Here is a 22,273-nt window from a genome sequence, read left to right as displayed (position 1 = left end):
AAGGTCCTACTCAATAGATAGTATCAAAGCCTTATTATAGTACAAGAAGAATTGGAAGTCTAGGAAGAATGTCTTCTCAATTTTTAGCCATTTCCTTAGAACAGGGATTGGCATACTACAAACTGCAGCAAATTTTGCCCATCACCTGTTTTTATAAATAAAGTTTTATTGGAACACATCCACATACATTTTTTACTTATTGCCTATAGCCGTTTTCATGCTGCAACAGCATAGTTGAATAATTGGGACCTAAACCATATAGTCTGCGAAGTCTAGCATGTTTACTTTCTGGCCCTTTATAGAAAAAGTTTGCCAATCCCTGCTTTAGAACAATAAAGAATATTGCATCATTGTGCATTTTTGAGGATATTTTAATTGAACTTCTTTAGTATGTTTCATAGATTCACAGAAATGAGAGGGACCTTCGAAATCAACTAATCACTGCCCCCCACCCCGCCCTTCCTTTTTAATAGGTGAGAAAACAAAATCTAGAAAGCTGAAGCCACCAGCTCAGGATCATACTGCTACTTAAAGGCAGAGGTGGAATTAGGATCAAGGGATGTTAGTGCTAAAATCTCTATTAGCAGCATTAGCTGACAATGTAAACAAAAATACAAATAAAAGATGCTTAGCAGAACTATTTCTTATCTATTTTCTGTGCCTCAGAAATTTCAGAAAATGCTAAGCTCATAAAAAAATACCCCTGAATTCACAAATTAAGATAAGCACTAGACACAAATTATTTATACCTTGCTAGAGAGCTCTTAGAATGAACAAAGTTTAGTTTAGAGTAGTTTAAAAAAATTAAACACACTCACACTAAATCATATGAGAGGAATATATGAGGTATGTTTCTGGGTGTGTGTATATATATATTTTTAAGTGCCCTCAAACTAAACTATGTTCATATTAGGATTCCTCTAGTAAGCTCTGAATTAGCACTGCATAGTTGAGCAGAAACTGGAAATGGGAGCAAAGGAAATTAAAAACAGTTGTGCTTCCCAGAGGACGTTAATAAAAGGACATTAAGCCTTTAGATATACATGTGTTTATCTCTTTTCTCCATAATACACAATGTCAGAGGCATCAAAAATACTTAGAAGGTTAGGTTTTTAATTCCTTTTCTTTGGTTTCAGGAATGTGGGAAGCAGGTGGGCTATGGATCAAGCCAAGTATAACCTAATTAATGAATATTTTCTGGTGGGAGTTACTGAAGAGCTTGAAGATTTTATCATGTTGTTGGAGGCAGCTTTGCCCCGGTTTTTCAGGGGTGCTACAGAACTCTATCGTACAGGTATATAAATGAAAGGTTTCTTTTTAAAGCTGTCTGTAACTCTTTTGGTTTGTTTGCAACTTCTAAAATATACGTGATTTGAAGTTCTTCAGTAAAACACAACAAATAGCTCCAGAAAGGCAGGTATATTGTCTGTTTCTGCTCATCATTTTCAATACAAAACAGTGCCTGGCACAGAGATAGTGTTCATTAAATATTTTTCGAATGAATATATGTGCATTAGGTGAAAATTCGAAGGCATTATAGGAATAGTGGAGTCATAAAAACTGCAGAACCAGCTTTAGAAATATGTAACATTCAGTAGTGACAGATATCAAATATTAGGCCTAAGTAATACTCTTACCTACTGCCATTTTAAAGAAGAGGTGAATCACACTAACACAATTGTCATGTGTCATGTCTGTTATATAGTATGCCTAAAAGGGTGCTTTAGCAGCCTTAGCAGTATTACATTTCTGAAAGTGACCATGCTAGTAAAATCTAATTATGATTTTTTCCTGTTTGATAAGATGCAATCATAGGAACTCTTTCTAGAGTATGTACGCATATGCCCTAGCTTCTAACACATAATTTTAGAGAATATAGGTTATGAGAAAGTAGAATTGTTTGACAATAGTTATCTTATCAATTTTTAAAAAATAAACTAATCTTAGAGCACCAAGGACTTGAGAATATAGTATATGAGGTGACAGCCTACATTGTACTGAGTGGTAATCCTTACATTTACTATTTAATATTTGACATTTCATTAAGTTTTTAACAAGTTAAGGACTTAAATTTTAAAGGAATAAATCACAGTTCAAGTATGATTAGGGCTCCATTTTTGCCTGAATTATATTAATACAAGACAGTTATGTTACTTGCTCTTCAATGTGTTTGAAGCCATCTCTTCAAATAAAGAGGAATTGATCTTTTGTGTGTTCTCCAAGAATTATTTACCTTTCCTTTTTTCCTTTGTAAGTAGGAAAGAAATCTCATCTAAGGAAAACCACAGAGAAGAAACTCCCCACTAAACAAACCATTGCAAAACTACAGCAGTCTGACATTTGGAAAATGGAGAATGAGTTCTATGAATTTGCACTAGAGCAGTTCCAATTCATCAGAGCCCATGCTGTTCGAGAAAAAGATGGAGACCTCTACATCCTTTCACAAAACTTTTTCTATGAAAAGATTTACCCTAAATCAAACTGAGTATAAGATGTGATTATTAGATTCTTGTACTAAAACTTTGACCCTATCTTCACACTTGTTCTCAGCTCCACAACCCGGATTGCTGATAGGTATATATGACAGTTTGTATTGGGTTGAATTAGGAAACAGTAATGTCGAGGAAGTAGATACTGACTGATATGTCAGTGTTCTAAGAAGTTTAAATTTCAGGCATTTTTCTTTTTTCTGGTTAAATTTTGGTGAGAGTTATAAACTCCTGCCTGGAAAAAAACCTATACATCACCTAAGATAAACACATGGCAGGTCTAATCAAAAGGCTAAATACAGTTTCAGAGAAGTTTCTGATACTCTTGTTTTTGATAAAGCATTTTTTTCAACTAACCATGAATGAAGAATCCACTTGCCACCGCCGTTACCGAAGGTTTGGATTATACACCTCTACTCAATAGTGTTGATAACTGTTTGGCAGTGTGTGCTTTGTTTTGTGAATCATGTTTCATGAAATTTATTGAAATGTTTGATCATGTTTGCTAAGAAATGTTTCTGCTGTAGTTGGATTTGCCCATATTTATGTAGGTGATTTTGATTTTTTAAAATAATCATTAGTGGTAAAAACAAGTTTAAACCATGACTAATACTAAAGAGATAAAGAGTCAAAGCAGTATTTCTCATTCCTTTCCTCCCAATATCTAATATTGGGAAAAATACTTCAAAGAATGTTGAGATTGTCTGAAGTTTTAGTTAGGACTTCCACACATTAATATCAAAAAAGTAAGTTTACTATTTGTTTTTCCATGTGTTATTTGTAAAGCTGTAAACTGAGATATTGGTGACTCCATATTATGCCTCCATTAGTGAGCTGTGGTATGGGTAGGATTTTCCTACTTCTGTACTTTTACCTGTAGACTATTTTTACTAAGGTGCTTTATAATGTGTTTTAAAGCATTGCATTTACAAAAAAAGGAAAATGCTGTAAATATTGCATATTTTATGTATTTGGACCAAAAGGTTACAAGTAATTAGACAAAAGTGGTTTTGCACCAATTTTATTATGTCAAGTAAAACCATCAGACCTACTGTTCTTGTTTTTCTCATTTAACTTTACTGTTAAGACATCACTGAAATGAACTTCAATAAGCTTTCAATTTTGATACACAGTTCATTGTTTGTAACTGGAGGCAGTAGTCGTAGTGGAAAGAGTACTGGGAAAGGAGTCAAAAAATTTGATTTTAGGTCCTACCTAGCTCTGCCACTTACCAGCTGTGTGATCTTGGGCAAGTCACTTAACCTCTCTCTGCCTCAATTTCCTCATCTTGAAGTGAGGATAATAATACCTGCTGTACCTACCTCACAGGGCTGTTGTGAGGATTAAATGAGATGGTATGTGAAAGCACTTTGGAAACTGTAAAGCGCTATATAAATGTAAGGTATTATTATAGAAACATCTTTAACATATAGTTTCATATCATTCATTTTTTAAACAAAGGGAAAAGTCCGCTTGTAAGCTGGTTGAAAAAGTTAATCTTGATATAAATTCATGTTTGATAAATATCTTCTCAGTGTTTTATCTTCCATGTTTCAACAACTATTGAATTATGAAACACCTGTGAACTCTTAAAGATTCACGAGCAACTGCTTCAGTTATGGAGGTTCCCTTTTGGAAATAGACTTTGTTAGCTGACTGGAGTCAGGAAAACTTTACCCTTAAAATTTGAAAGATTTTTCTGTTTTTATTTTACATTGCTTTTCAGAAATGGTCGCTATTTTATACCTATCATTTTAGGGTATGTTTTGCAGAGTTTAATTGCCCTGTGCATTCTTTACCTTCTTCCCCTTCTTAGAGTAACAGATATAAAGAATTTTAGAAATATTTTCTAAAAGGATAATCTTTAATATTTTTAGTGTAAGTAAACATTTCTGAACAAGGCTTTTTCAAACTGTAAGCATTTTAGGCAGATTACCTTAAAGGTTATTAATTGTGTGGGAGGAGAGGAGGGAACACTACTTACCAGAAAACATTTATAAATGAACTAAAGAAAAACTGAAAGAGTGAGAATATCATCTGGCACCCTTTCCCCTCAATAATAAAAAAGTATTAAGAGAACATAGCCAGACATAATTTTCTTAATTGGATTTTTCCTTTCCTTTTTTTAAATTAACTTTTATAGGTCTTTCCTGAAAATATATACAAATTATTTTCTTGCCCAAAAGTAAAGCACCACTTTAAAATGGGATTTGACATTTACTTACTAATGAACAAACCCCAGGATGCAGGTTATTTTTGGAGTGCATGCTAAAATCTTCTTGAGGTACATTAACACTTTTAGGTAACTAGAACATCACTTAGTGCACTAGATCAGGGGGTCAGTAAACTTTCCGTAAAGGGCCAGAGAGTAAATATTTTAGGCTTTGCAGGCCATAAGGTCTCTGTCACAACTACTCAACTCTGCCATTGTAACAAAAGCAGCTATAGACGATATGTAAACAAATGAGCATAGTTATGTTCCAATAAAACTTTATTTACAAAAACAGATGGCATGTGGGATATGGACTATGGGCTACCAACCCTTGCACTAAATAGATCATTATTTGTGGAGAAATCATTTTTGTATCTGTACTCTAGTATCCTAAAAGAGTTTATAAACTTCTAAAATCTCCTAACTTATATCCAAAGAATTGTTTTCTGATTCATGCAGGCTCTCCCATAGATTCATAAACTTTTATCATTTATATTGCTTCCAGGTGGGCATGTTTTCTTTCCCCGTATAACAGTTCAGAATAGGGACATTTATTTTATCATCTTTTAGGGTGGGTTAGGAGTATCTTTTCTGGAGACTGAGAAAGGGGCATATTTAATTCCATCTGATCCAGTACAATCCTAGGAGTCTGAGTCCTAATAATACCTAACTTTATAATCAATTAAATAGATAGAACCACTGAGACAATAATGTATTTTTTTAAAGTGGCAAATGTGGTTTTCTTTTTTCAGCCTGTGTGCTTTTTCAGTATTTTGACCATAGGGAGATAATTTTTTTATAATGCAAAAGTAAATTAACCACTTTGAATTTTGAAGAATAATGTTATGTGTGTATGTGAGTACACACACACACACACACACACACACACACACACACACACACACGTATATACCTATGTTTATTTCCTGAAAGAGGAAAGTTCTTTTTTGTTCAACTTGTATTAACTCCTGTTTTCTAATTGCTGTGAAATGGCAACTGTTGGTAAATTATTGTGATTGTTTTAAAATGTAATGGGAGGATATATTTTGATTTTACCCAGCTTTAATCTGTAAAATATCACTTAAATATATCTGATAGCAACACTTAAAATATTGCATGGGGGTTATTACTTTTCTATCATCCATATACATTTGCGCAACTTTGAACTACTGAAAATCAGAGAACTTACGCTTACTGAGTTTTAAATTTTAATTTTATTTTCTACTCTTAAAATTCAGTTAATGCCTATAATTTGAAATCTACTGTTTCTTTTTCTAAATATATGTTCTATTGGAAATTCCTAAAATTATTGGTGCCATCAGTGATTTACGAACAGTATTTTCATATTGCAGATGATTTGCTCATTGTATTTGCACAATTAGAAAATAGTTTGTAGACAATGATTCTCTTTTTCAATAAAATGAAATAAAAATTCTAAAAAACACTAGAGAATTTAGCTAAAGGCTGGTTCCCAAATGCATAGCTGGCATTTTAATTTATATTCAAATTCTCTGTAGAGAACATTTGTGTAAGTCCTCTAGCTGGATTTTCCATTGGTCATTCTCAAACACACCTATGGTCCTAGAATCCTTTATTATGAGAAGCGCGCAGTACTGTAACGTTTTATGAAGTTTGCCTTTCAGAGGCCCAGGTGCTTCTGCTTTGTGATTTGAAAGTTTACCTCTTCATAAATTAGTGCTATTTTCTTTGAGAGGAAGTGGGCCGGTTGCTGTTGGGTTTTTGCATCCATTGACCCTATGCCAAGTTGCTGTATGTTGCCAACTAAACTGCTCTTCAGGCAGTCTTCGGAAGGAAAAAGCAACCCTGTTTCAAATCTGCTGCCAATTCAGCTCCTCTGGAGTGGAGTTTACTTTCCGATTTCATGGAGCAGGAATTGTAGAGATTGAAATGAATGATCATTTAGTCAGATTTATCCTAGAATTTAATTTCATGCAGCTCTGTGGCCTTCGCAGTACTGTTTATAAAGTGGACCCTGATGGTGATGATCTCTTTAAAACACATTACTGGTAAGCTGATGCCGAGACACACTGATGCTGTCTGTCTTGATTTTTTTAGACAGCTTTTGTAGCTTTCTGCGGAGAATCAGGTATGTGAGCATCTGTGGAACAGTGTTGAATGTAATTTTGAGAAACATGGATTGTGTATTTTGACTTTTATTTTATAAATACACAGCTCAACAGTGCCTTTTTTTCTCCTCACAATCCTGTTGGAAGATGCTCACTACTTTCTCTGTGTCTCTCTTCTCTTTCCCAGCCCCTCCTCTGCCCCATTCAGTTGATTCATTTATGCAATACTGTTTCCAACTTGAAACCATTTTGTCACATCTGTTGGGGAGATAATTGCTCCTTTTCCTTAACATTCTGCCAGCTTTCTGTTGTTGAAGTGTTTCAGTTGACTACCTGATGCAAAAGCTATACAATAAACACTCAGTGGGAAGGGGAAAAATGGTTTGGTGTCCTGTTTTAATATTTTCTTCTGTAGCCTTGATGCTGATGGACATTTCCCAAGCCGATTCAGTGTTCAGCATCAATTTAACTCTCAGATATTGTTGCCATCCGAAAGGCATGCATCATCATTGGTTAGTAATGATTTTATGACTTACTTGTGACAGTATTTTACCCAGAATGACATGCTTCTCTGCTGCTTTTGCTTTGTACTTCATTGTTGGTATTGAAATTTCAGATAGAAAATTTCCAAGGTATATTTAAGATACATACCCAAAAGAAAAATAGAGAAAGGGCTATTAGAATAAAAAGGAAATTCAAAAGAAAAAAATTAATCTGATTAACATTTATTGCACAGTTTGGACATATCCATAATGTTTCGTTGAGAAAACACATTTCTAATGATTGTTTTTCACTCTTAAAGGTGAAAAATCTCAATTATACAGATTTCCAATTCCCAGCCACTGGCTCACTGTTTTGAGCAATGCTTGATTAATTCTATTTATGTTATATGATATTGGGTTGAATAAAATACCAATTGAACGATGATTTTCTTAACAGAATTTGGTTTATACCCACAGGTGCAGAGCAGAGGGCATGGATTTGAGAGTCAAATGGTCCTGCATTTAACAGTATGACTTTAGTAAATGGAGATAACAGGATTATTGTAAAAGTTGGACATGATAGATGCAAAGTGCTAGCCCAGGGTACACTAATAAATGATAGCTTTTATTTGCTATGTTGGAATATTGTTAGGAAGCTGACCTGCCCTTCTCATCCTGCAGAATACTAGTCACTTAATAAAAGATATTTTTATAAATGTTTTTGAATGCCACTGAATACTTTTTATTGATAAGAACCCATTGTCTTGATGCCTCCTCACTATGTACCTGTAGCATAGATATTCCTGGTCCTGATTCCTGCTATTATTTTCATGTACAAATCATCCATGAGAAAATAGGGAACATGCTGATTGTTCTAAAGGAGACAGGACTTGCTTATTCCAGAAGTGACTGAGTCCATATTTTGTTATATTTGAACAATAAGGACTGTCAAGTGGTACATGAATAAAACTCAAGATACCAGGAGTAAAATGATTAGCATTCATTCAATGGAAAGGAAACTAGCCATACTCTGCAAGAAAAGAGGACACTTTTGCCCTAGAGTAATAAATTAGTCATGTTAGAATTCCAGGTTTTTAAGATATCTGAAAAATAAACTTAGTATGGTGATTTTTACTTAAACCTGTGTATTTTCATGATACTCTTATGATCATCAGCTATTTTATAAAGCAGGACTTGAAGCTTCTGAGTTTTCAGATAACAAGTGCAAAAATGCAAATCCCAAATCACTGTCCATCTGTTTTCTTTCTCTGAAGGAATCACCCACCTCTTACCTTGTCTTCATTACAGTGTTTTACCTTTGTTACCACAGAGCACAGGTGTGGCAACTTGCAATAAAACAAAAAATAACAAACAGCATCAATAACAAAACTGACTTCAAAATGTAAGTTTACCCCCTTTCTACTTAAAGAATAACCAGTTGAGCAAATAATGAAAGATTGTTCAAAGTCACTCTTCTCTTTGTGGTTTGCTGTGTTTCTCCTAGTAGCATGGGACTAAACAGATCAAGTTTTAAGATATTTCAAAGGCCTGTTTAACCTAAATGGATTTCTATATAATATAGATAACACTAAAAATCTGTGAGGGGAAACAGCATGAAAAGTGTAAAAGAGTTTTGTTTTGTTTTGCCTTTCACTTATTCTATAAGAAAGAATAAAGTCCCTTAAGTATATTATTTTTGGTTTAAAAACAATGGGGATTCATGAAAAGGTATATTGGGTTGAATAAAATACCAGTTCAACAATGATTTTCTTAACAGAATTTGGTTTGTACCCACAGGGTCAGAACAGACAACTGAGAGTTGTCTAGTTGTTGTTATTTTCCTCCCACCTTTGGCCCTGTGTTTATCCAAAACCAATGACCAACATAGTTAGGTCACCATACCCTTTTTTGAAAAACTTTTGATAACCTTGTGTTTCACCTTGAAAACTGAGATCTGAAGTTTAATTTGATCTCTCATATTCCCATAACATTCTTACTCACTGCTTTTCTTGCTCTATAGCCCATATATAACCGTATGCATATTGTTTCTGGATATTTTCATAGCTAGGCAGCTGAAATTCACTTTTGAAAGACATGATGAGAAGGTGTAGAGAGATCTATGATTGGCCATGAAAGAGGCAGTTTTATAGGATAGATAGAACATGAGCTCTGGGGTGCCGCCACTTACTGTCTTGAGCAAATTAACTCCCCTAAGGCTGAGTTCCCTTAAATCTGCAAAATAGGAATAACAATATCAAGTTAGTTTGAGAATTAAGTGAGGTATAGTAAATGCGAATGTTACCTTCTATGATAAATGTGAAAGAAAGAGTGAGGAATCATCTATTTGGACAAAGTGTGTTGAAGTGTATATCCACTCCATCATTCATTAACATGGACCAGGCATGAGGAATAAGAAAGATGAACAAAAGAGGCATGGCCTTTCTTTGTTGGGAAGAGATGGGTAAAGAAGAAACATAAAACATTGTGATAGACTATCTCCTCTTTTTTTATGCTAAGAATTCATAAAAATCCCTGGACATTTTAATTTAATGCACTTCATTTCTTAGTTTTAACCTGGAAATAACATAAGCATCAACCTATCCAGGTGATCAAGTTCTAAACATCCAGTACCCATTTGCTCTAAAATGTGAACCGTCACATTCATCTGTATGATAGGCTTAATTTCATGATGAATTTGTCCTCTCACTCCTCTAGACACCTAATTGAGTTCATATATTAAAATGATGATTTTACCATGATAGGTATTATTGACGTTCAGATGCAGTTTTTAATTCTATTTAAATTCCCAAGTCATTTAAACCAGAAATACAAATAAAGCAATATACTTACTCCCAGTCTTACAAATCGGCTGCGTTCTCAGAATTCATTATGAACAGGTTATTTGGAATCCACGTAGAACCAATATTATACCTTTGGGCCCTGCCCACAAAAGCCCCCTTAGATATTCATGGCTTTATCTCTTTACTAAGAGCAGAGGAACCTAAGAGCTGTGTCCTTCCCGGGGCTTGTTGTGTTTTTCTGCCATTTTCCCAAAGGAGGTTTTTCAGAGTTTTGAATCCCAAGCTAAGTAGTTTGGATTTTTCCATGGCGGGTGATGGAGTTTGTAAGCAGAGGATGAAGTGGTCATATTTGAGTTTTTGAACGATAACCGCAACAGTGCGAAGAATGGGCTGTCAGGCTGAAAGCTAGGAACACAAAAACCTCTGAAAGAGGTGAGTGCAGTTGTCAAGAGAAGTGATAAGGTTGGGGAGAAGCAGATGGATCTCAGTGCCAGAAACCCCAGCATTTGGTGCCAGTAAATGAGGAGTGAAGGCAATAAATCGGGTTTGTAATACACTACATCTGTGCACATATCAGCATCCCTTTGCCCCCATGATGCGGTGATGGTTACTTTCTAAGTCAAAGTTTATAAAAGAGACTGGTATTTGCCAAAGAATCTAGAATCACAAAGACAGAATTCAGTCTCCCTATTAAATGTTTGATTTCCTTGACTCTTTTGCTCATCCAGATTTTGTGACCTGGGTTAACATTTAGTAAAGAACCCCACCCCCACCCCCACCCCACTGCTCTTCCCGCCCCAAGAAACTTTTCTACTGCACTGTGGTTTGATGAGGAAGGCTTCTAGCGAAACAGGCTAATCAGCTTCGGCCCCTATCTTATGTCTGACTTCTCTAAGCTGAAGCTTAAAAATGAAAGTCATGCCTGGAAATGTTTCATCTCATTAGCACTCAGAGCGTTTACAGGGAAATAGAGAAAACATCATGGGATCAATTTTCATTTTAGGGTTTCAGTCAAGGGTTTGGGCAACTAGAGCCTTCAGCCTTTCATATCAGTGATGCTGGCAAAGGAAGAGGATGGGCTGTAAATGCAGTAACTGACCCCTGTCCCGGTTTTGTTGCTAAATATGCCCCTCCACCCATGAAGCAGGAAACACAATAACAAGTATTTTGAACGGTAAGAATGTAAAATTTCCCTAAGCAGCAGAGCCAAGAGTGATTATCCTGGGATTCTAGAATCACAGTTCTTTCTCTTTCTTCCTCTACATCCCTCTCTCTTCTTTTTTTTTTCTTTTCAATTTAAATCACTCAATCTCTTCATAGAAACTTGACATCGAAGAAACTGTCAGTTACTAATTCCTAATTTGTGATTTTTTAAAAAGAGTGTACCTCTCAAAGTATCAAATTAAAGCTTTAACCTGCATCTAATTAAGTATTAAAATCTGGCAAAGAGTAGACCTACAGTCCCCAAGTGATCTGGCTTCTGAACTTTGGTTTGCTTTCACAAATGTGAATCAATTCGAGCTTAAATCTGAGTATTTCATGGAGCATCCCTAGAGATTTATTTAAAGTGCTTGTGGCAATAACATTTAATTTGTATCCGTTTCATTGATTCTAGGTGCCCCTTTGGTAACACAGCCAGGTTTGGGCCGTAAAAAACTATTCTGTGTTTTTAAGCATCTCTCAAAACTGACTAGCTGAAATATACCTTTTCTGGGAACTGAGCTGCCTGCCCAGTAATTCCATTTGAAATTGGCAGAGCCTTTCTGATAATGGCTGACTGAAAATAAGTGACATTTTATTCAACCAAGAGTTACCAGAGTGGCCCCCGCCCCCCTTTAAAAGTAATTTAAAATTCTCCAGAGGATTAGTAATTAGGGCTCTTGGCATAGCATGGTTATCTGATCAGACTGTCACACCCACAAACAGTGAAAATGCAGGATGTTGATTCATTCATGTCTGTTTTTAAAGGAGGTTGTGGACTTTAAACTCCCTTCTCTCTCTGACATGCTTGCTGTTTCTCTGTCTGTGTTTCATGTGGGGGCTCTTTGAAAAACACCTCAGACAAGAACAGTGTTTAAGAAGTAGGCCACTTATACTTTGTTTCTCTATTTCCACCATGCTAATGGCTCCCTACTTGATCGTTCAATCGCCGATCACTGATTCAAATCCAAGTGGAATGAAATGCCCCTTCCTGCTGTGGTCTTGCAGTCAGACAGTCTGTAATGTTTGATATGATCTTCTGAGTGGACAAGATGAGATTAGATTGGTCTCTCTGGGAGCCAACCCTATTCATTTTGTAAGAAAGTTGTACTGGAGGCCGGAGGACTGCCAAGAGCAAAGTGGAAACAGCCCAGCTTTTTCCTCTTATCAAGATCCACAGTTGGTTCCACATTAATCAGTGGAGATTTGAATAATGAATTGGATCAGAAGCCAAAAAGGAGGTCCCTGCCACCCATGACTGGAATATGAACTTAATGTGTTTTAACGTTACCGTTTTTAAATTTTAATGTATAACAAAGACTGAAATCTATGGCATGGAGTCAGTGGCAATTTTTAGTTATTGGAGTTGTTTTGAATTTAATATATATTGAGCCTCCACTATGTGCCAGACAAACTCTCTATGCACCATGAGCTTTAACCTTTACAATAATCCTCATATTTAATCCTTTAAAATTGTTTCGAACTTTATGCTTTGCAAGGCACTTACACATTTATCCTCTCATTAGATTCTCACGTGAAAGGTAGATACCATTATGCCAATTTTACAGTTGGAACTGACACAGCTAGTAAATGGAAGATGGGCTCACCATCCCTCAAGATTCCTAGTCCACCAAACCCTGGTGCCCTTGCTGCTATGTGCCTATGTCTCAAGTGAGCAAGGGCTCTAATACTGATTAAATAGTTGCAGTGGTTCTTAGACTGTAGTCCCATCTCTGGATAAATAGCCTCAGATGCCCTGGGAACTTGTTGAAAGGCAAATTCTTAGGCCCCAGACCTTCTGAGTAGGACCTAGCAATATGTTTGTTAATAAGCTCTCCCAGTGGCTCTGATGCAGGGTAAAGAACCACAGAACTAGGGCACAGGTTTACAGATTACATGACTGAAGCTATAGCTGAGCTTAACCTAAGTGATTAAGTAACCTGTCTAAGGCCTCTCATAACAAAAGTTAAGACCTAGGATTTGAACCCAGATCTGACTCCAACACCATCTGTTTTCTACATTGGGTTGCCTTATAGTCTATCTTATGTATACCATTTTTGGTAAATTCCTTTCTGAAATGTTCTTTTGGGGAGAAGAGAGCAGGTCAGTAAACAAAAAGGTCTCTGGCTGTGCCTTTCTATGTGTGGTAAGGCACAAATTCTGCCCCTTTTAATGAGTTTCTACTTCTGTGTGAGAAGAACATGAAGGATGGACCTCAAAGTGGCTGCTGGAATGCCCAGGAAAGGAGGCCAGGAAGTTGAAACATAGCTGAGGGCCCAGAATGGCTACCCAGAGTGAGCACATTTCATCTGGACCTTTCCGGGGCAGGTGTGATCCCAATGTTCCTTGTCCATGCCTAATGGTTTACTATGATGGATTTAATAGCAAGAGGGCAACTTGCCCTGTCTTAGCAGTATGTGGAGCCGTGGGTTGACTGCAATGTGGGAATACCCACAGCTACTTGGAAATGCTTGCTGCCGTCCTTATTGGCAGTATTTCTCAGATGAGATCCATAGCCTGTGGTCACACGTGGGCTCTTCCAGCTGTGTGGCTTAAACAGAAGTGCCTACCTGTTTCTTAAGAATTCCACCTACATTTTTTTTCTCCTTGAAGAGCCCAAACCAAGGCTTAGTGCATAGCTCAGGGGACTTGCAGGGAAATCGGAACTGCGTAGCAATGCCTATAGGCTTCCTTCCACACTCTAGGGAGAGATCAGCACAGGAGCAGCCTGAGCTTCAGGTGCAATGCATTTCCTCAACACACTGTTTTTGAAAGAGAAAAACTGTTGTCCACATATAGAGCACTTCCTTTTTATGTACTGGCACTGTGCCAAGTGCTGTGCATTTGTTACCTCGTTTCATCCTCTTAACCTCCTGAGGAAGGTGCTACTATTAGCCCCGTTTTACAGGTGAGGAAAGTGAGGCTGACAGAAGTCCATACTCTTTCTCACGGTTAACACAACTAGAAAGTGGTGGAGGCAGGATTCAAATCCATGTCTGACTGCAAATTTTCTGCTCTTAACCATTGTGTAACATAGGCTCTGACAGCTGTGACAGGCGGAGGAGGGTTTGTTTTGAAAATCTTGCCACATGTCTTTTCCAGCCTCTTTCACACAGCCCCACAGGGCTTGGCAGCAGGAGAAGCGGGACCTGGGGCTGTGGCACTCACCCATGTGGGCCACAGCTGTGGCTGTAACTCAGCGGGGCCTCCAAGGGGAAGGACTGGGAGTTGGGAGGGGCAAAGTTAGGCCATTTTGTTTTCTTGAAATGCTTCCTCCTAGTCTTTATGTCTAACTTAACTCATCATTCCCAAGTCAATAAATGGTTGTTAGTATTGTTGTTGTCTAAAGACTAAGCAGATTCTCAGATTCATTGTTTGGAAAATCACTCTAAGTGCCTTGGGTCCACTTTTCAATGTCCCTGAGAGTAAGTGCAGGCAAAGTCCAAATTCTCAGTTCCCAGGGGGTCAGCCAGAGTATCTTGTGAACTCTCTCAGGGATCTCTGCTTTTAGCAGGGTCTCGGTGTTGCAAACCTTGGCCTTTGCACAACAGCTGCTATGGCAGGAGGTTGTCCAGGCTATTCTTGGGAGGTGGAAGGTACTACATGGAACAGATTTGGCCCAAGATCCAACATGTGCACTCAGCAAAGTCTGGTTGTCTCCCAGTGTCCTTGTAGTCATCCCCTCACTCCCTTCTGTGGCTACTATTCACATTGCTCTCTCCCTCCATGTGCCAAGGGCCTTTCTGCAAAGAGGGGTTCAGAGATATCCATGACCAGCCAGTCTAACCTTCCCACAGTGGAAGGGCAGAGCTGAATTTTTGCAGTGTATACAAAGCCTGAAGCCAAAGGAATAAAACCTCTGCCTTGTGGGAGGCCAGGCATCCTCAAGCAGGAAGGCTGGCACAGTGGCAAGTGGGTAGGAGGGTCTCCGGCGCCTGAAAAGCTCACTTCCTAAGTGGCACCTGCTCTGAGCTCTACGGAGCCCCTGAATCTGCTTATACCCTCTGTTCCTGCCTCTATCCCCTACTCCTCACCACCCCCCAACATTCCTGTTGTGTTTAGGGGAGATTTCCCAGCAGCTCCCTGGCTAACAGATCAGATCCATCTGAGTCACACTGAGCCTCCCATTTAGTCACTTAGGCCTCTGGAGTCCGGGTGGCCCAGGCGTCATGCCAAACCCACTGCTGCTAATAGGAATGCTATTATAATGGCTTTTGTACTTAAATTTCTTTTCTTTCAGGAGCCCCAAGGTCTTTAACAAATGCAAAAATTATGCTGTAAGCCAAAAAATAGAAACCAAAGGAAAATATACACCTTATTCCAATTCTTCTCCTTCGTGGCCTTGCATAGTTGCTTTGAAGGGTGGATCTTTAAAGATTCATAAACTTTTGTGGGCGAGTGGATAAAGGAGACCTGAGGCTTTCTTATTTCCTCAGGTCCTACCAGCTTTAACCATCTTCTGTTTCTCTGGTTTTGCAGCTCAAAGACCTTGGAACTGCATCTAGATGAGTCTGATGAACTTATGTCTTAGAAGAGATAAAGGTCAATGTGATGATGTTTGCCTCTCATGCCCCCAGATGTTGTGGGTCTAATGGGTGCTCACTGAGCCCGTCTTGTTGTTATGTGGTTTAGGACAGACAACAAGGATGACCTACAACAGATGCCTTGAAGGACAGAGTTAGCGTAAAAGGCAAGAATTAGGTTTTGGCTACACACCCCTGTCCTTAGCACCTGTGGAAGAGAAATACAGACTGTGGGCTACACCACTGTGCTTGGTACTGCTGGGTGCAGAGGGAGGGGAGAAGTGCCAGAGGTAGGCTTGGCCAGGACCTGCCCTTCTTTCAAGGGTCCAGCCACCTTGTTTAATGCAAGGGAAAGAAAACTCATCTTGGAGTCAGGCAACATGGCTTCCAGTTCTGACTGTTCCTTTTCTCACCTGGGATTCTGGCAGTGTCCACAAGGTTTTGTTTTCTTTCTGTTGGAGAAGAAAATGCTATCTAACTTTAAGTACTAAGATTTGATCTCCAGCTCAAACCCATTCTTCATGGTAATGACAGAATTGTCTTTCAGAGAGAGTTCGTGTAGCTTCCTCTCTCAGAAAGTCTCAGGGGCTTCCCACCACTATGGAAAGGCGTTTCAGCTCCTTTAAGGAAGCATTCAGGACCTTCTACCGTGTGTCCCTAACCCCCCTTTCAGCCCTGTTTACCACCACAGCCCTTTGTAGCCTGGACTCACCAGACCACTTATGCATACTTTCATAGCTTTGCCCATCTTCTTTTCCCAGTTCCCCATGGGAATCCTTCTCACCATTTGAGACCTGGCTCAAACAGAATCTTTCTGGCACAGTTTTTTTGATCCTGAGAGTAAGAATCTATTGCTCCTGTCACTGTACCCACAAAGCCCATTGCTTGTGCCTATGTTTAATAATAGTGACGTGAAGCACATGCTTTTGGAATGAGGCAGACCTGGATTTAAGTTCTGGCTCCCTCACCTGTCATGTGACTTTTGGAAAATCACTAACCTCTAAGATGCCATGTGCTACAAAAGACCACACCAAAGCCAACCTTACCTTATATGCTGTAAGGATTGAATGAGGTCACTTTTATAAAATCCTTGGGAGAACAAAAATTGTGGGGGAGCTGAAGGCATGGGTGTTCCCTGAAGTTGTGTTCTAAGTGTTGTCGACCTGCCCTTCTTCCCCACTAGGTGGCAAGCTCCAGGCCAGGGCCTGCGCCAGCTCTTGACCTTGACCCCATCCAACTCCAACAGTGGATCTTGTGTACAGTGGCATTCTGTAAACATTTAAAACATCATTAGCACTTAATTTCTCAGTTCCTTAGTTCCTCATCTCTGTCTGGATGGTAGTGATGAAGAGTAGCAGAAAAGAACATTTTGGGCTCTTAGAAAAACCTCCCAAAGTACCCCTCCCAAGACAGAGCCTATTGTTAATTGGAAAATAAATAGCTTTCAGCTGAGCATGCCTTCTCCTTTCATGTGGCCCCCTGTAACGCAGTTTGGGAGACAGTTACACCTCCTTTGAGGATAATAATGACTGTCCCAGACTCCTTTGAGGATAATAATGACTGTCCCAGACTCCTTTGGAAGAATGTTGGAAGATAAATGAGATAATCCACCTGACAGCTCTTTGAGCTCTTATGAAAAAGATACCCTTGAAATATGGGATACAGGTGTGCCTTGCTTTGGCATATGAATTTTGGAGATTTTATGAAAATCTGAACCTATAAAACAGACAAATTAAGGGGTGAAAATTAGCATCGCAAACAGCCTCTTGGCTTGACAAGAATATTCACAGCAGGATCCCTTTAAATAGCCAGCTTCCTTAGTGCATTTAAAATATGATTCAATCTATAAAGAATTTGATTTACATATACCCAGTCAGGAACACATCTACTACAGAAGGGGAGGCACATATGATTTTTATAATAAAGATCGATAACTGTGAGGTTTTAAAAATATTTCTTCTCATCATCTGTAATCCTGAAGTTAACACTTCCACTGCTAGGAAGTAGCTCTGAAAAGCATCTCCATGTTGCTGCAGAGGCCAGGCCCGTCTCCAGGAGTGTGTAGGTAGAAAAGGGCCACTCAGGATGCCCAATTGAAATAAATAACTGGCTTGAGATCACATCTGAATGCAACATGCTGTTCCTAGTTGGGGTAAAGCATTTCTGACTTATTATAAGATTAAAAGCAAGTAATGGATCTCCGATATCTGAAAAAGTAAAGGTCAGCTTTATTTAGAAGAGGGACCATATATAGCAGATGCAGAAGCCACTAGAAATGAGTGAGCTCATTGTTGAACTTTGCTCTTTGGGAGTCTGTCAGGGGTGTGTGTGTGTGTGTGCGTGCGCGTGTGTGCGTGCGTGCATGCCAGCCAGTGTTTGGCAGGGCTGAGAGGAGCATGCTAGTCTGAAAAACAACCTCCAAAGATGTCCACCTCCTAATCCCCAGAACCTTTGAGTATGCTATGTTACATGGAGAGGTTGAAAATTGGGGTTACAGATGGAGTTAAGTTGGCTAGTCAACCTTAAAATAGGGGGTTTTCCTGGGTTATCCATGTGGGCCTGGATTATCTAGTGTAATCACAAAGGTCCTTAAAAGATGGAAGAGGAAGAAAAATCAATGCCAGATGATGCCATGTGAAAAAGACTTGCTACAGCTGGCTTTGAAGATGGAAGGGGCCATGAGCCAAGGAGTGTGGGCAGCCTCTAGAAGCTGGAAATGGCAAGAAAAACATTCATAGAGGTTCCAGAAAGAAACCTGGCTCTGATGACACCATGATTTTAGCCTAGGGAGAGTTATTTCAGTCTTCTGATCCCAAGAACTGTAAGAATATACACTTGTGTTGTTATAAGTCACTAAGTTTGTGGTAGTTAGTTATAGCAGCCATAGGAAACGAATATGGTTGGGGGAGGGGGCGGTAGTGGTGGTTATTGCAGCTTCATTGCGTATTTCATGTTGATGAAGCTTGTGTAAAACCGCCAGGTGTTTTCATGATCATGGATGCAACCTCATGTTGAATGGCTACAGGCCTCATATGTGTAGAACCACATTCTAACCAAGAAACAAGATGCAGGCGGAAATAGAAACATTGTGGGCTGGTCCTTGAACCATCCTGTGTTCCACATAAGCAGGGAAAAGACCTAGAATTTCTCTGTTATCAAAGACTCCTCTCTTCCAGTTAACTTCCCACTTGTAGGCTAGCCCCACAAAGCCAATGGCACATGTGTGAACAATTCCCACTTCCTCCCTTCCCCAAAGTTACTGCATCTCTAGGCCCCTCTTCGGGCCTTAGAAGCTTCCTCTCCCAGCAGACCCCTGGTTCTAGCAGGCCGGCCATCTGGAGACCTCTGATGTCTCCAGCCCTTGCCTTTGTCCCCCAGAGCAGGTGGCTATGGTGAGCTGGGTGGCCTGACTGCCCATGGCCTGGACCAGGATTTCTATTGGAGGGGTGATGGAACACTGATCTATCTGCCTTTGACATCTGCCTGATCCCCAAGAGGCCTGCACTCTTTTCTTGCCCACCTGCTCCTGGTGGGGTGCCCACTTCTGACCATCCCTTTGCTCCTTCAGCTGAAATTTGCACCCCCTTCAGGCCCCTCCCACCTCCTCCTCTCTCCTCCCACAACTTCCACTCATCTCTGATGACCCAGATCAAGTTTCCCTGGGATGGACTCCACCCCTAACCAACTTTATGATCTCCACAAGAGAAGAAGGCAAGAATCTTGGATCACAGCTGACATGCACAAGAAACATTACATTTTGTTTTGGTAAACCAGTGTAATTTCAACTTCTATCCCCCATTGGCTTGGTGGCTGACAATTTCAGTTACTGCTGGGTATTCTTTCTATCTCCAGGGATTGTGTCTCCAATCTGTGTGGCTTATTGCCGCAGCAGAGTGTGTGTGTCTGTGTGTGTGTGTGTGTGTGTGTGTGTGTGTGTAGAGGGGCCCTCTGACCCAGGCTGTCTGTCCACACCAGCCTCCCAGGTCTGTATCATCTGTGCTATCCTTGGTTACTGGTCCGTGCAGGTTTGTGGCTGCACTCTCTCTCACACCCCCTTGCAAGACCTATACACATCTAACACTTTCCTAACTACTTCCATTCCTGTTCTAAGGGCCTGAAGGGAATTCTGCTGCCCTCCCACACTTCTCCAGGGCTATGGAAACTCTGTGGGGCTGTCACAGGCCTCTTGGTCTGGGCACACCAGGAACCACTTCTACTCTGGCTCCTGCCCATGTTGGGGGCCCAGTTCCTCTGTGATGCTGCTGCCCCTGTAGGTGGCATACAAAAGAAAGGCAGAGGTGTCCTTTGCTCTTCAATCCCCAACCTCTCTGGTTGTTCTCTCATTCCCCTCCATCCTCCAGCAGGCAGCAGCAATACAGCCCTTTCTCGAGGCCCACTGAGGAGTCCCCTTTTTTCCTTCTGCTCTCCTTTTTCTCTGCTCCATTTGGGGGACTTGGTCTCATCTTGAGGTGGCAAGTAGGATGGATCCACCAAATCTTTTATATCTTTGACAGACTTCACTTTTGAATCTCAAAACCCAAACATTTGGATCTTGGGTGCTCTAGTTCCACTGGGACAATTGAGACAGAAATGCCTCGTAGCTCTCTGCCACATGGGACACGTGGGACAGTTGCAGTGCAACAGGGACACTCATGAGTATGTCAACGTACTGTCCCCATAGCCAGCAAATGGGTGCAAGATGCCGCCTGCCACTAGTCGTGCAAACACAGACCCACACTGGGGGAAAGCAGAGCCTGCGCTCCCTGAATCTGCAATTACGCACTCCAAAGCTTAAAATATTTCATTCTGTTACAAGTTAAAACATGTAGATATATCTCTTTGAGCCAACTCAAAAGGTAGATGTTTTCTCCCTTTTCTAAGTATGATCACTTGGCAGTTTCGGCTTTCTGTGAACATTCATCGGGAAAAGCATCTTAGCTTGTTGTGAGTAGTTAAGTTTATTCAACATATAAATCTCTTAAAACCCTTGCACTTAAAGGTTTGCGGTCATGTGGGATATTATCAGCGTCAGGGATGGGCAGAGTTGAAGGCATTTGGGGTCATTCTACTTTCTTTAAATCTTCTCCAAACATTTTAGGTTTGGCAAAACCTGAGTTGCATTTTGCCAAACCCCTGTGCCTGTAATTTGTAAACCCCTGTGTATTTTCAGGGAAATGTAGTCCATATGTTTCTGATTGATTTACACTTAACTCATCTAAACCTTGTTTCACTCGTGTTATTTGATGTCCAAAGGTCTCAGAGCCTGTTTACGTCTGTCTAAGCTGCTTTTTTCCACCACCCCCCCCACCCCCGAGAATCAGGAAGATCTGTTTTGCCAAGAGTAAACTAAGTTGAACACTGCACCACCCCGCCCCGCCTCCACCCCCAGGTTTGGATCAGACTTGGGTTGAATCTGAAATAAAGATCTGAGGAAGTTGCATTGGGCTTTGAAGTTGACCAAACACTCCACCCGATACTTCACTAAGAGGAATCAGAGTCCAAAGCCTCCCACTGGGGTCTGTGACCAATAACACTAGTACAGAGACCAACCCCCAGGCCAGGCCAACTTTCCAGCCTGGCCCTTTCCCTATGGCACTGACACTCAGCTGCATCTAGCCAACCACCCTGCTGAAATAGTCCCTTCCCGTAGGACCCTTTCATCCACGCTTCAGTGGGAAGAGTGGAATAGATTTTATACAGTGAATAAAAGCTACCAGCCTTCTTGCTGGATCTGTGATAACAATCTTATAGAGCAAGACTGTGGTTTTAAAACAAAACAAAAGAAACCCTCAGCTAGTGCCCCGCATTACTGAACCTTAATTTTAGATAGTCTGCATTTGCCTTGCAAATGAGTCCAAAAATTACTAAGTCACAAGCATTCAGAGCCATCCTGCTCACTGCCAGAAGGAGTATGCGTGGTAGAAGGAATGAGGCTGGCCCCCATCACCCCGCTGTAGTGGAAGCGAGCATAAGATGATGCTTGAACTTAGATGGTGCCCCACAATTTTGAAGGCATGACAACTAGGAATGGGGATAAACTCATTGCACCTTTATGATTCATCATTGAGGGAAATGGCACTTTGTTTTGGAAGAAGCGCTTCGATAAGCATTTAGTCACATCCACATCAAGCCTATTTGGAATGGAGATATTTGAGTCAAAGAGGAGCTGAGCAGCTCTGTAAAATAACGCGATGGGTTGTCTTCTCTACAGGCAGAGTTGTGTCTCTGAGATAATTATTGCACTGGACTTGGAGGCTAGTCTGAGAGGTTTCTACCTCTTTTTGGACCCCAAAAGGTATTGGGGAACCTAGATTCTAGGTAGAGGGAACATGGTCCAAGCATTTAGTTGAGAGAACGCAGGCTGGCCCCTGAAGTGGTATGGGCGAGTTAGGGGTTAAGGGCAAACAGCTAGCTCTTCCTATCTCCGGGGTTTAAGCTTTTTGTTTCTATTTTTTAATTCCCTTCTGCTATGTTTCAGC

General features: G+C 40.1%; 1 protein-coding gene across 2 annotated transcripts in view; it reads left to right on the top strand.

Moving 5' to 3' along the window:
• Nucleotides 1-3,135, top strand: part of HS2ST1 (heparan sulfate 2-O-sulfotransferase 1) — a 212,623-nt gene extending 209,488 nt beyond the window's left edge. Inside the window, exons 6-7 of one of the 2 annotated variants that reach the window (XM_012661175.1) lie at nucleotides 1,137-1,294; nucleotides 2,259-3,135. In XM_012661175.1, coding sequence (XP_012516629.1) covers nucleotides 1,137-1,294; nucleotides 2,259-2,485 — 385 coding nt within the window. In that variant the 3' untranslated portion in view covers nucleotides 2,486-3,135. Of the gene's footprint in view, nucleotides 1-1,136; nucleotides 1,295-2,255 lie in introns of both variants that reach the window. The other variant, XM_012661174.1, reaches the window with a different exon arrangement.
• The last annotated feature ends 19,138 nt before the right edge of the window (nucleotides 3,136-22,273 follow it).

The sequence above is a fragment of the Propithecus coquereli genome, unplaced genomic scaffold, assembly GCF_000956105.1.
Source record: "Propithecus coquereli isolate 6110/MARCELLA unplaced genomic scaffold, Pcoq_1.0 Scaffold7, whole genome shotgun sequence".
Classification (NCBI taxonomy): Eukaryota; Metazoa; Chordata; class Mammalia; order Primates; family Indriidae; genus Propithecus; species Propithecus coquereli.
The sequence above is the reverse complement of the archived record's forward strand: the minus strand, read 5'-3'. Positions and strand labels throughout refer to the sequence as shown.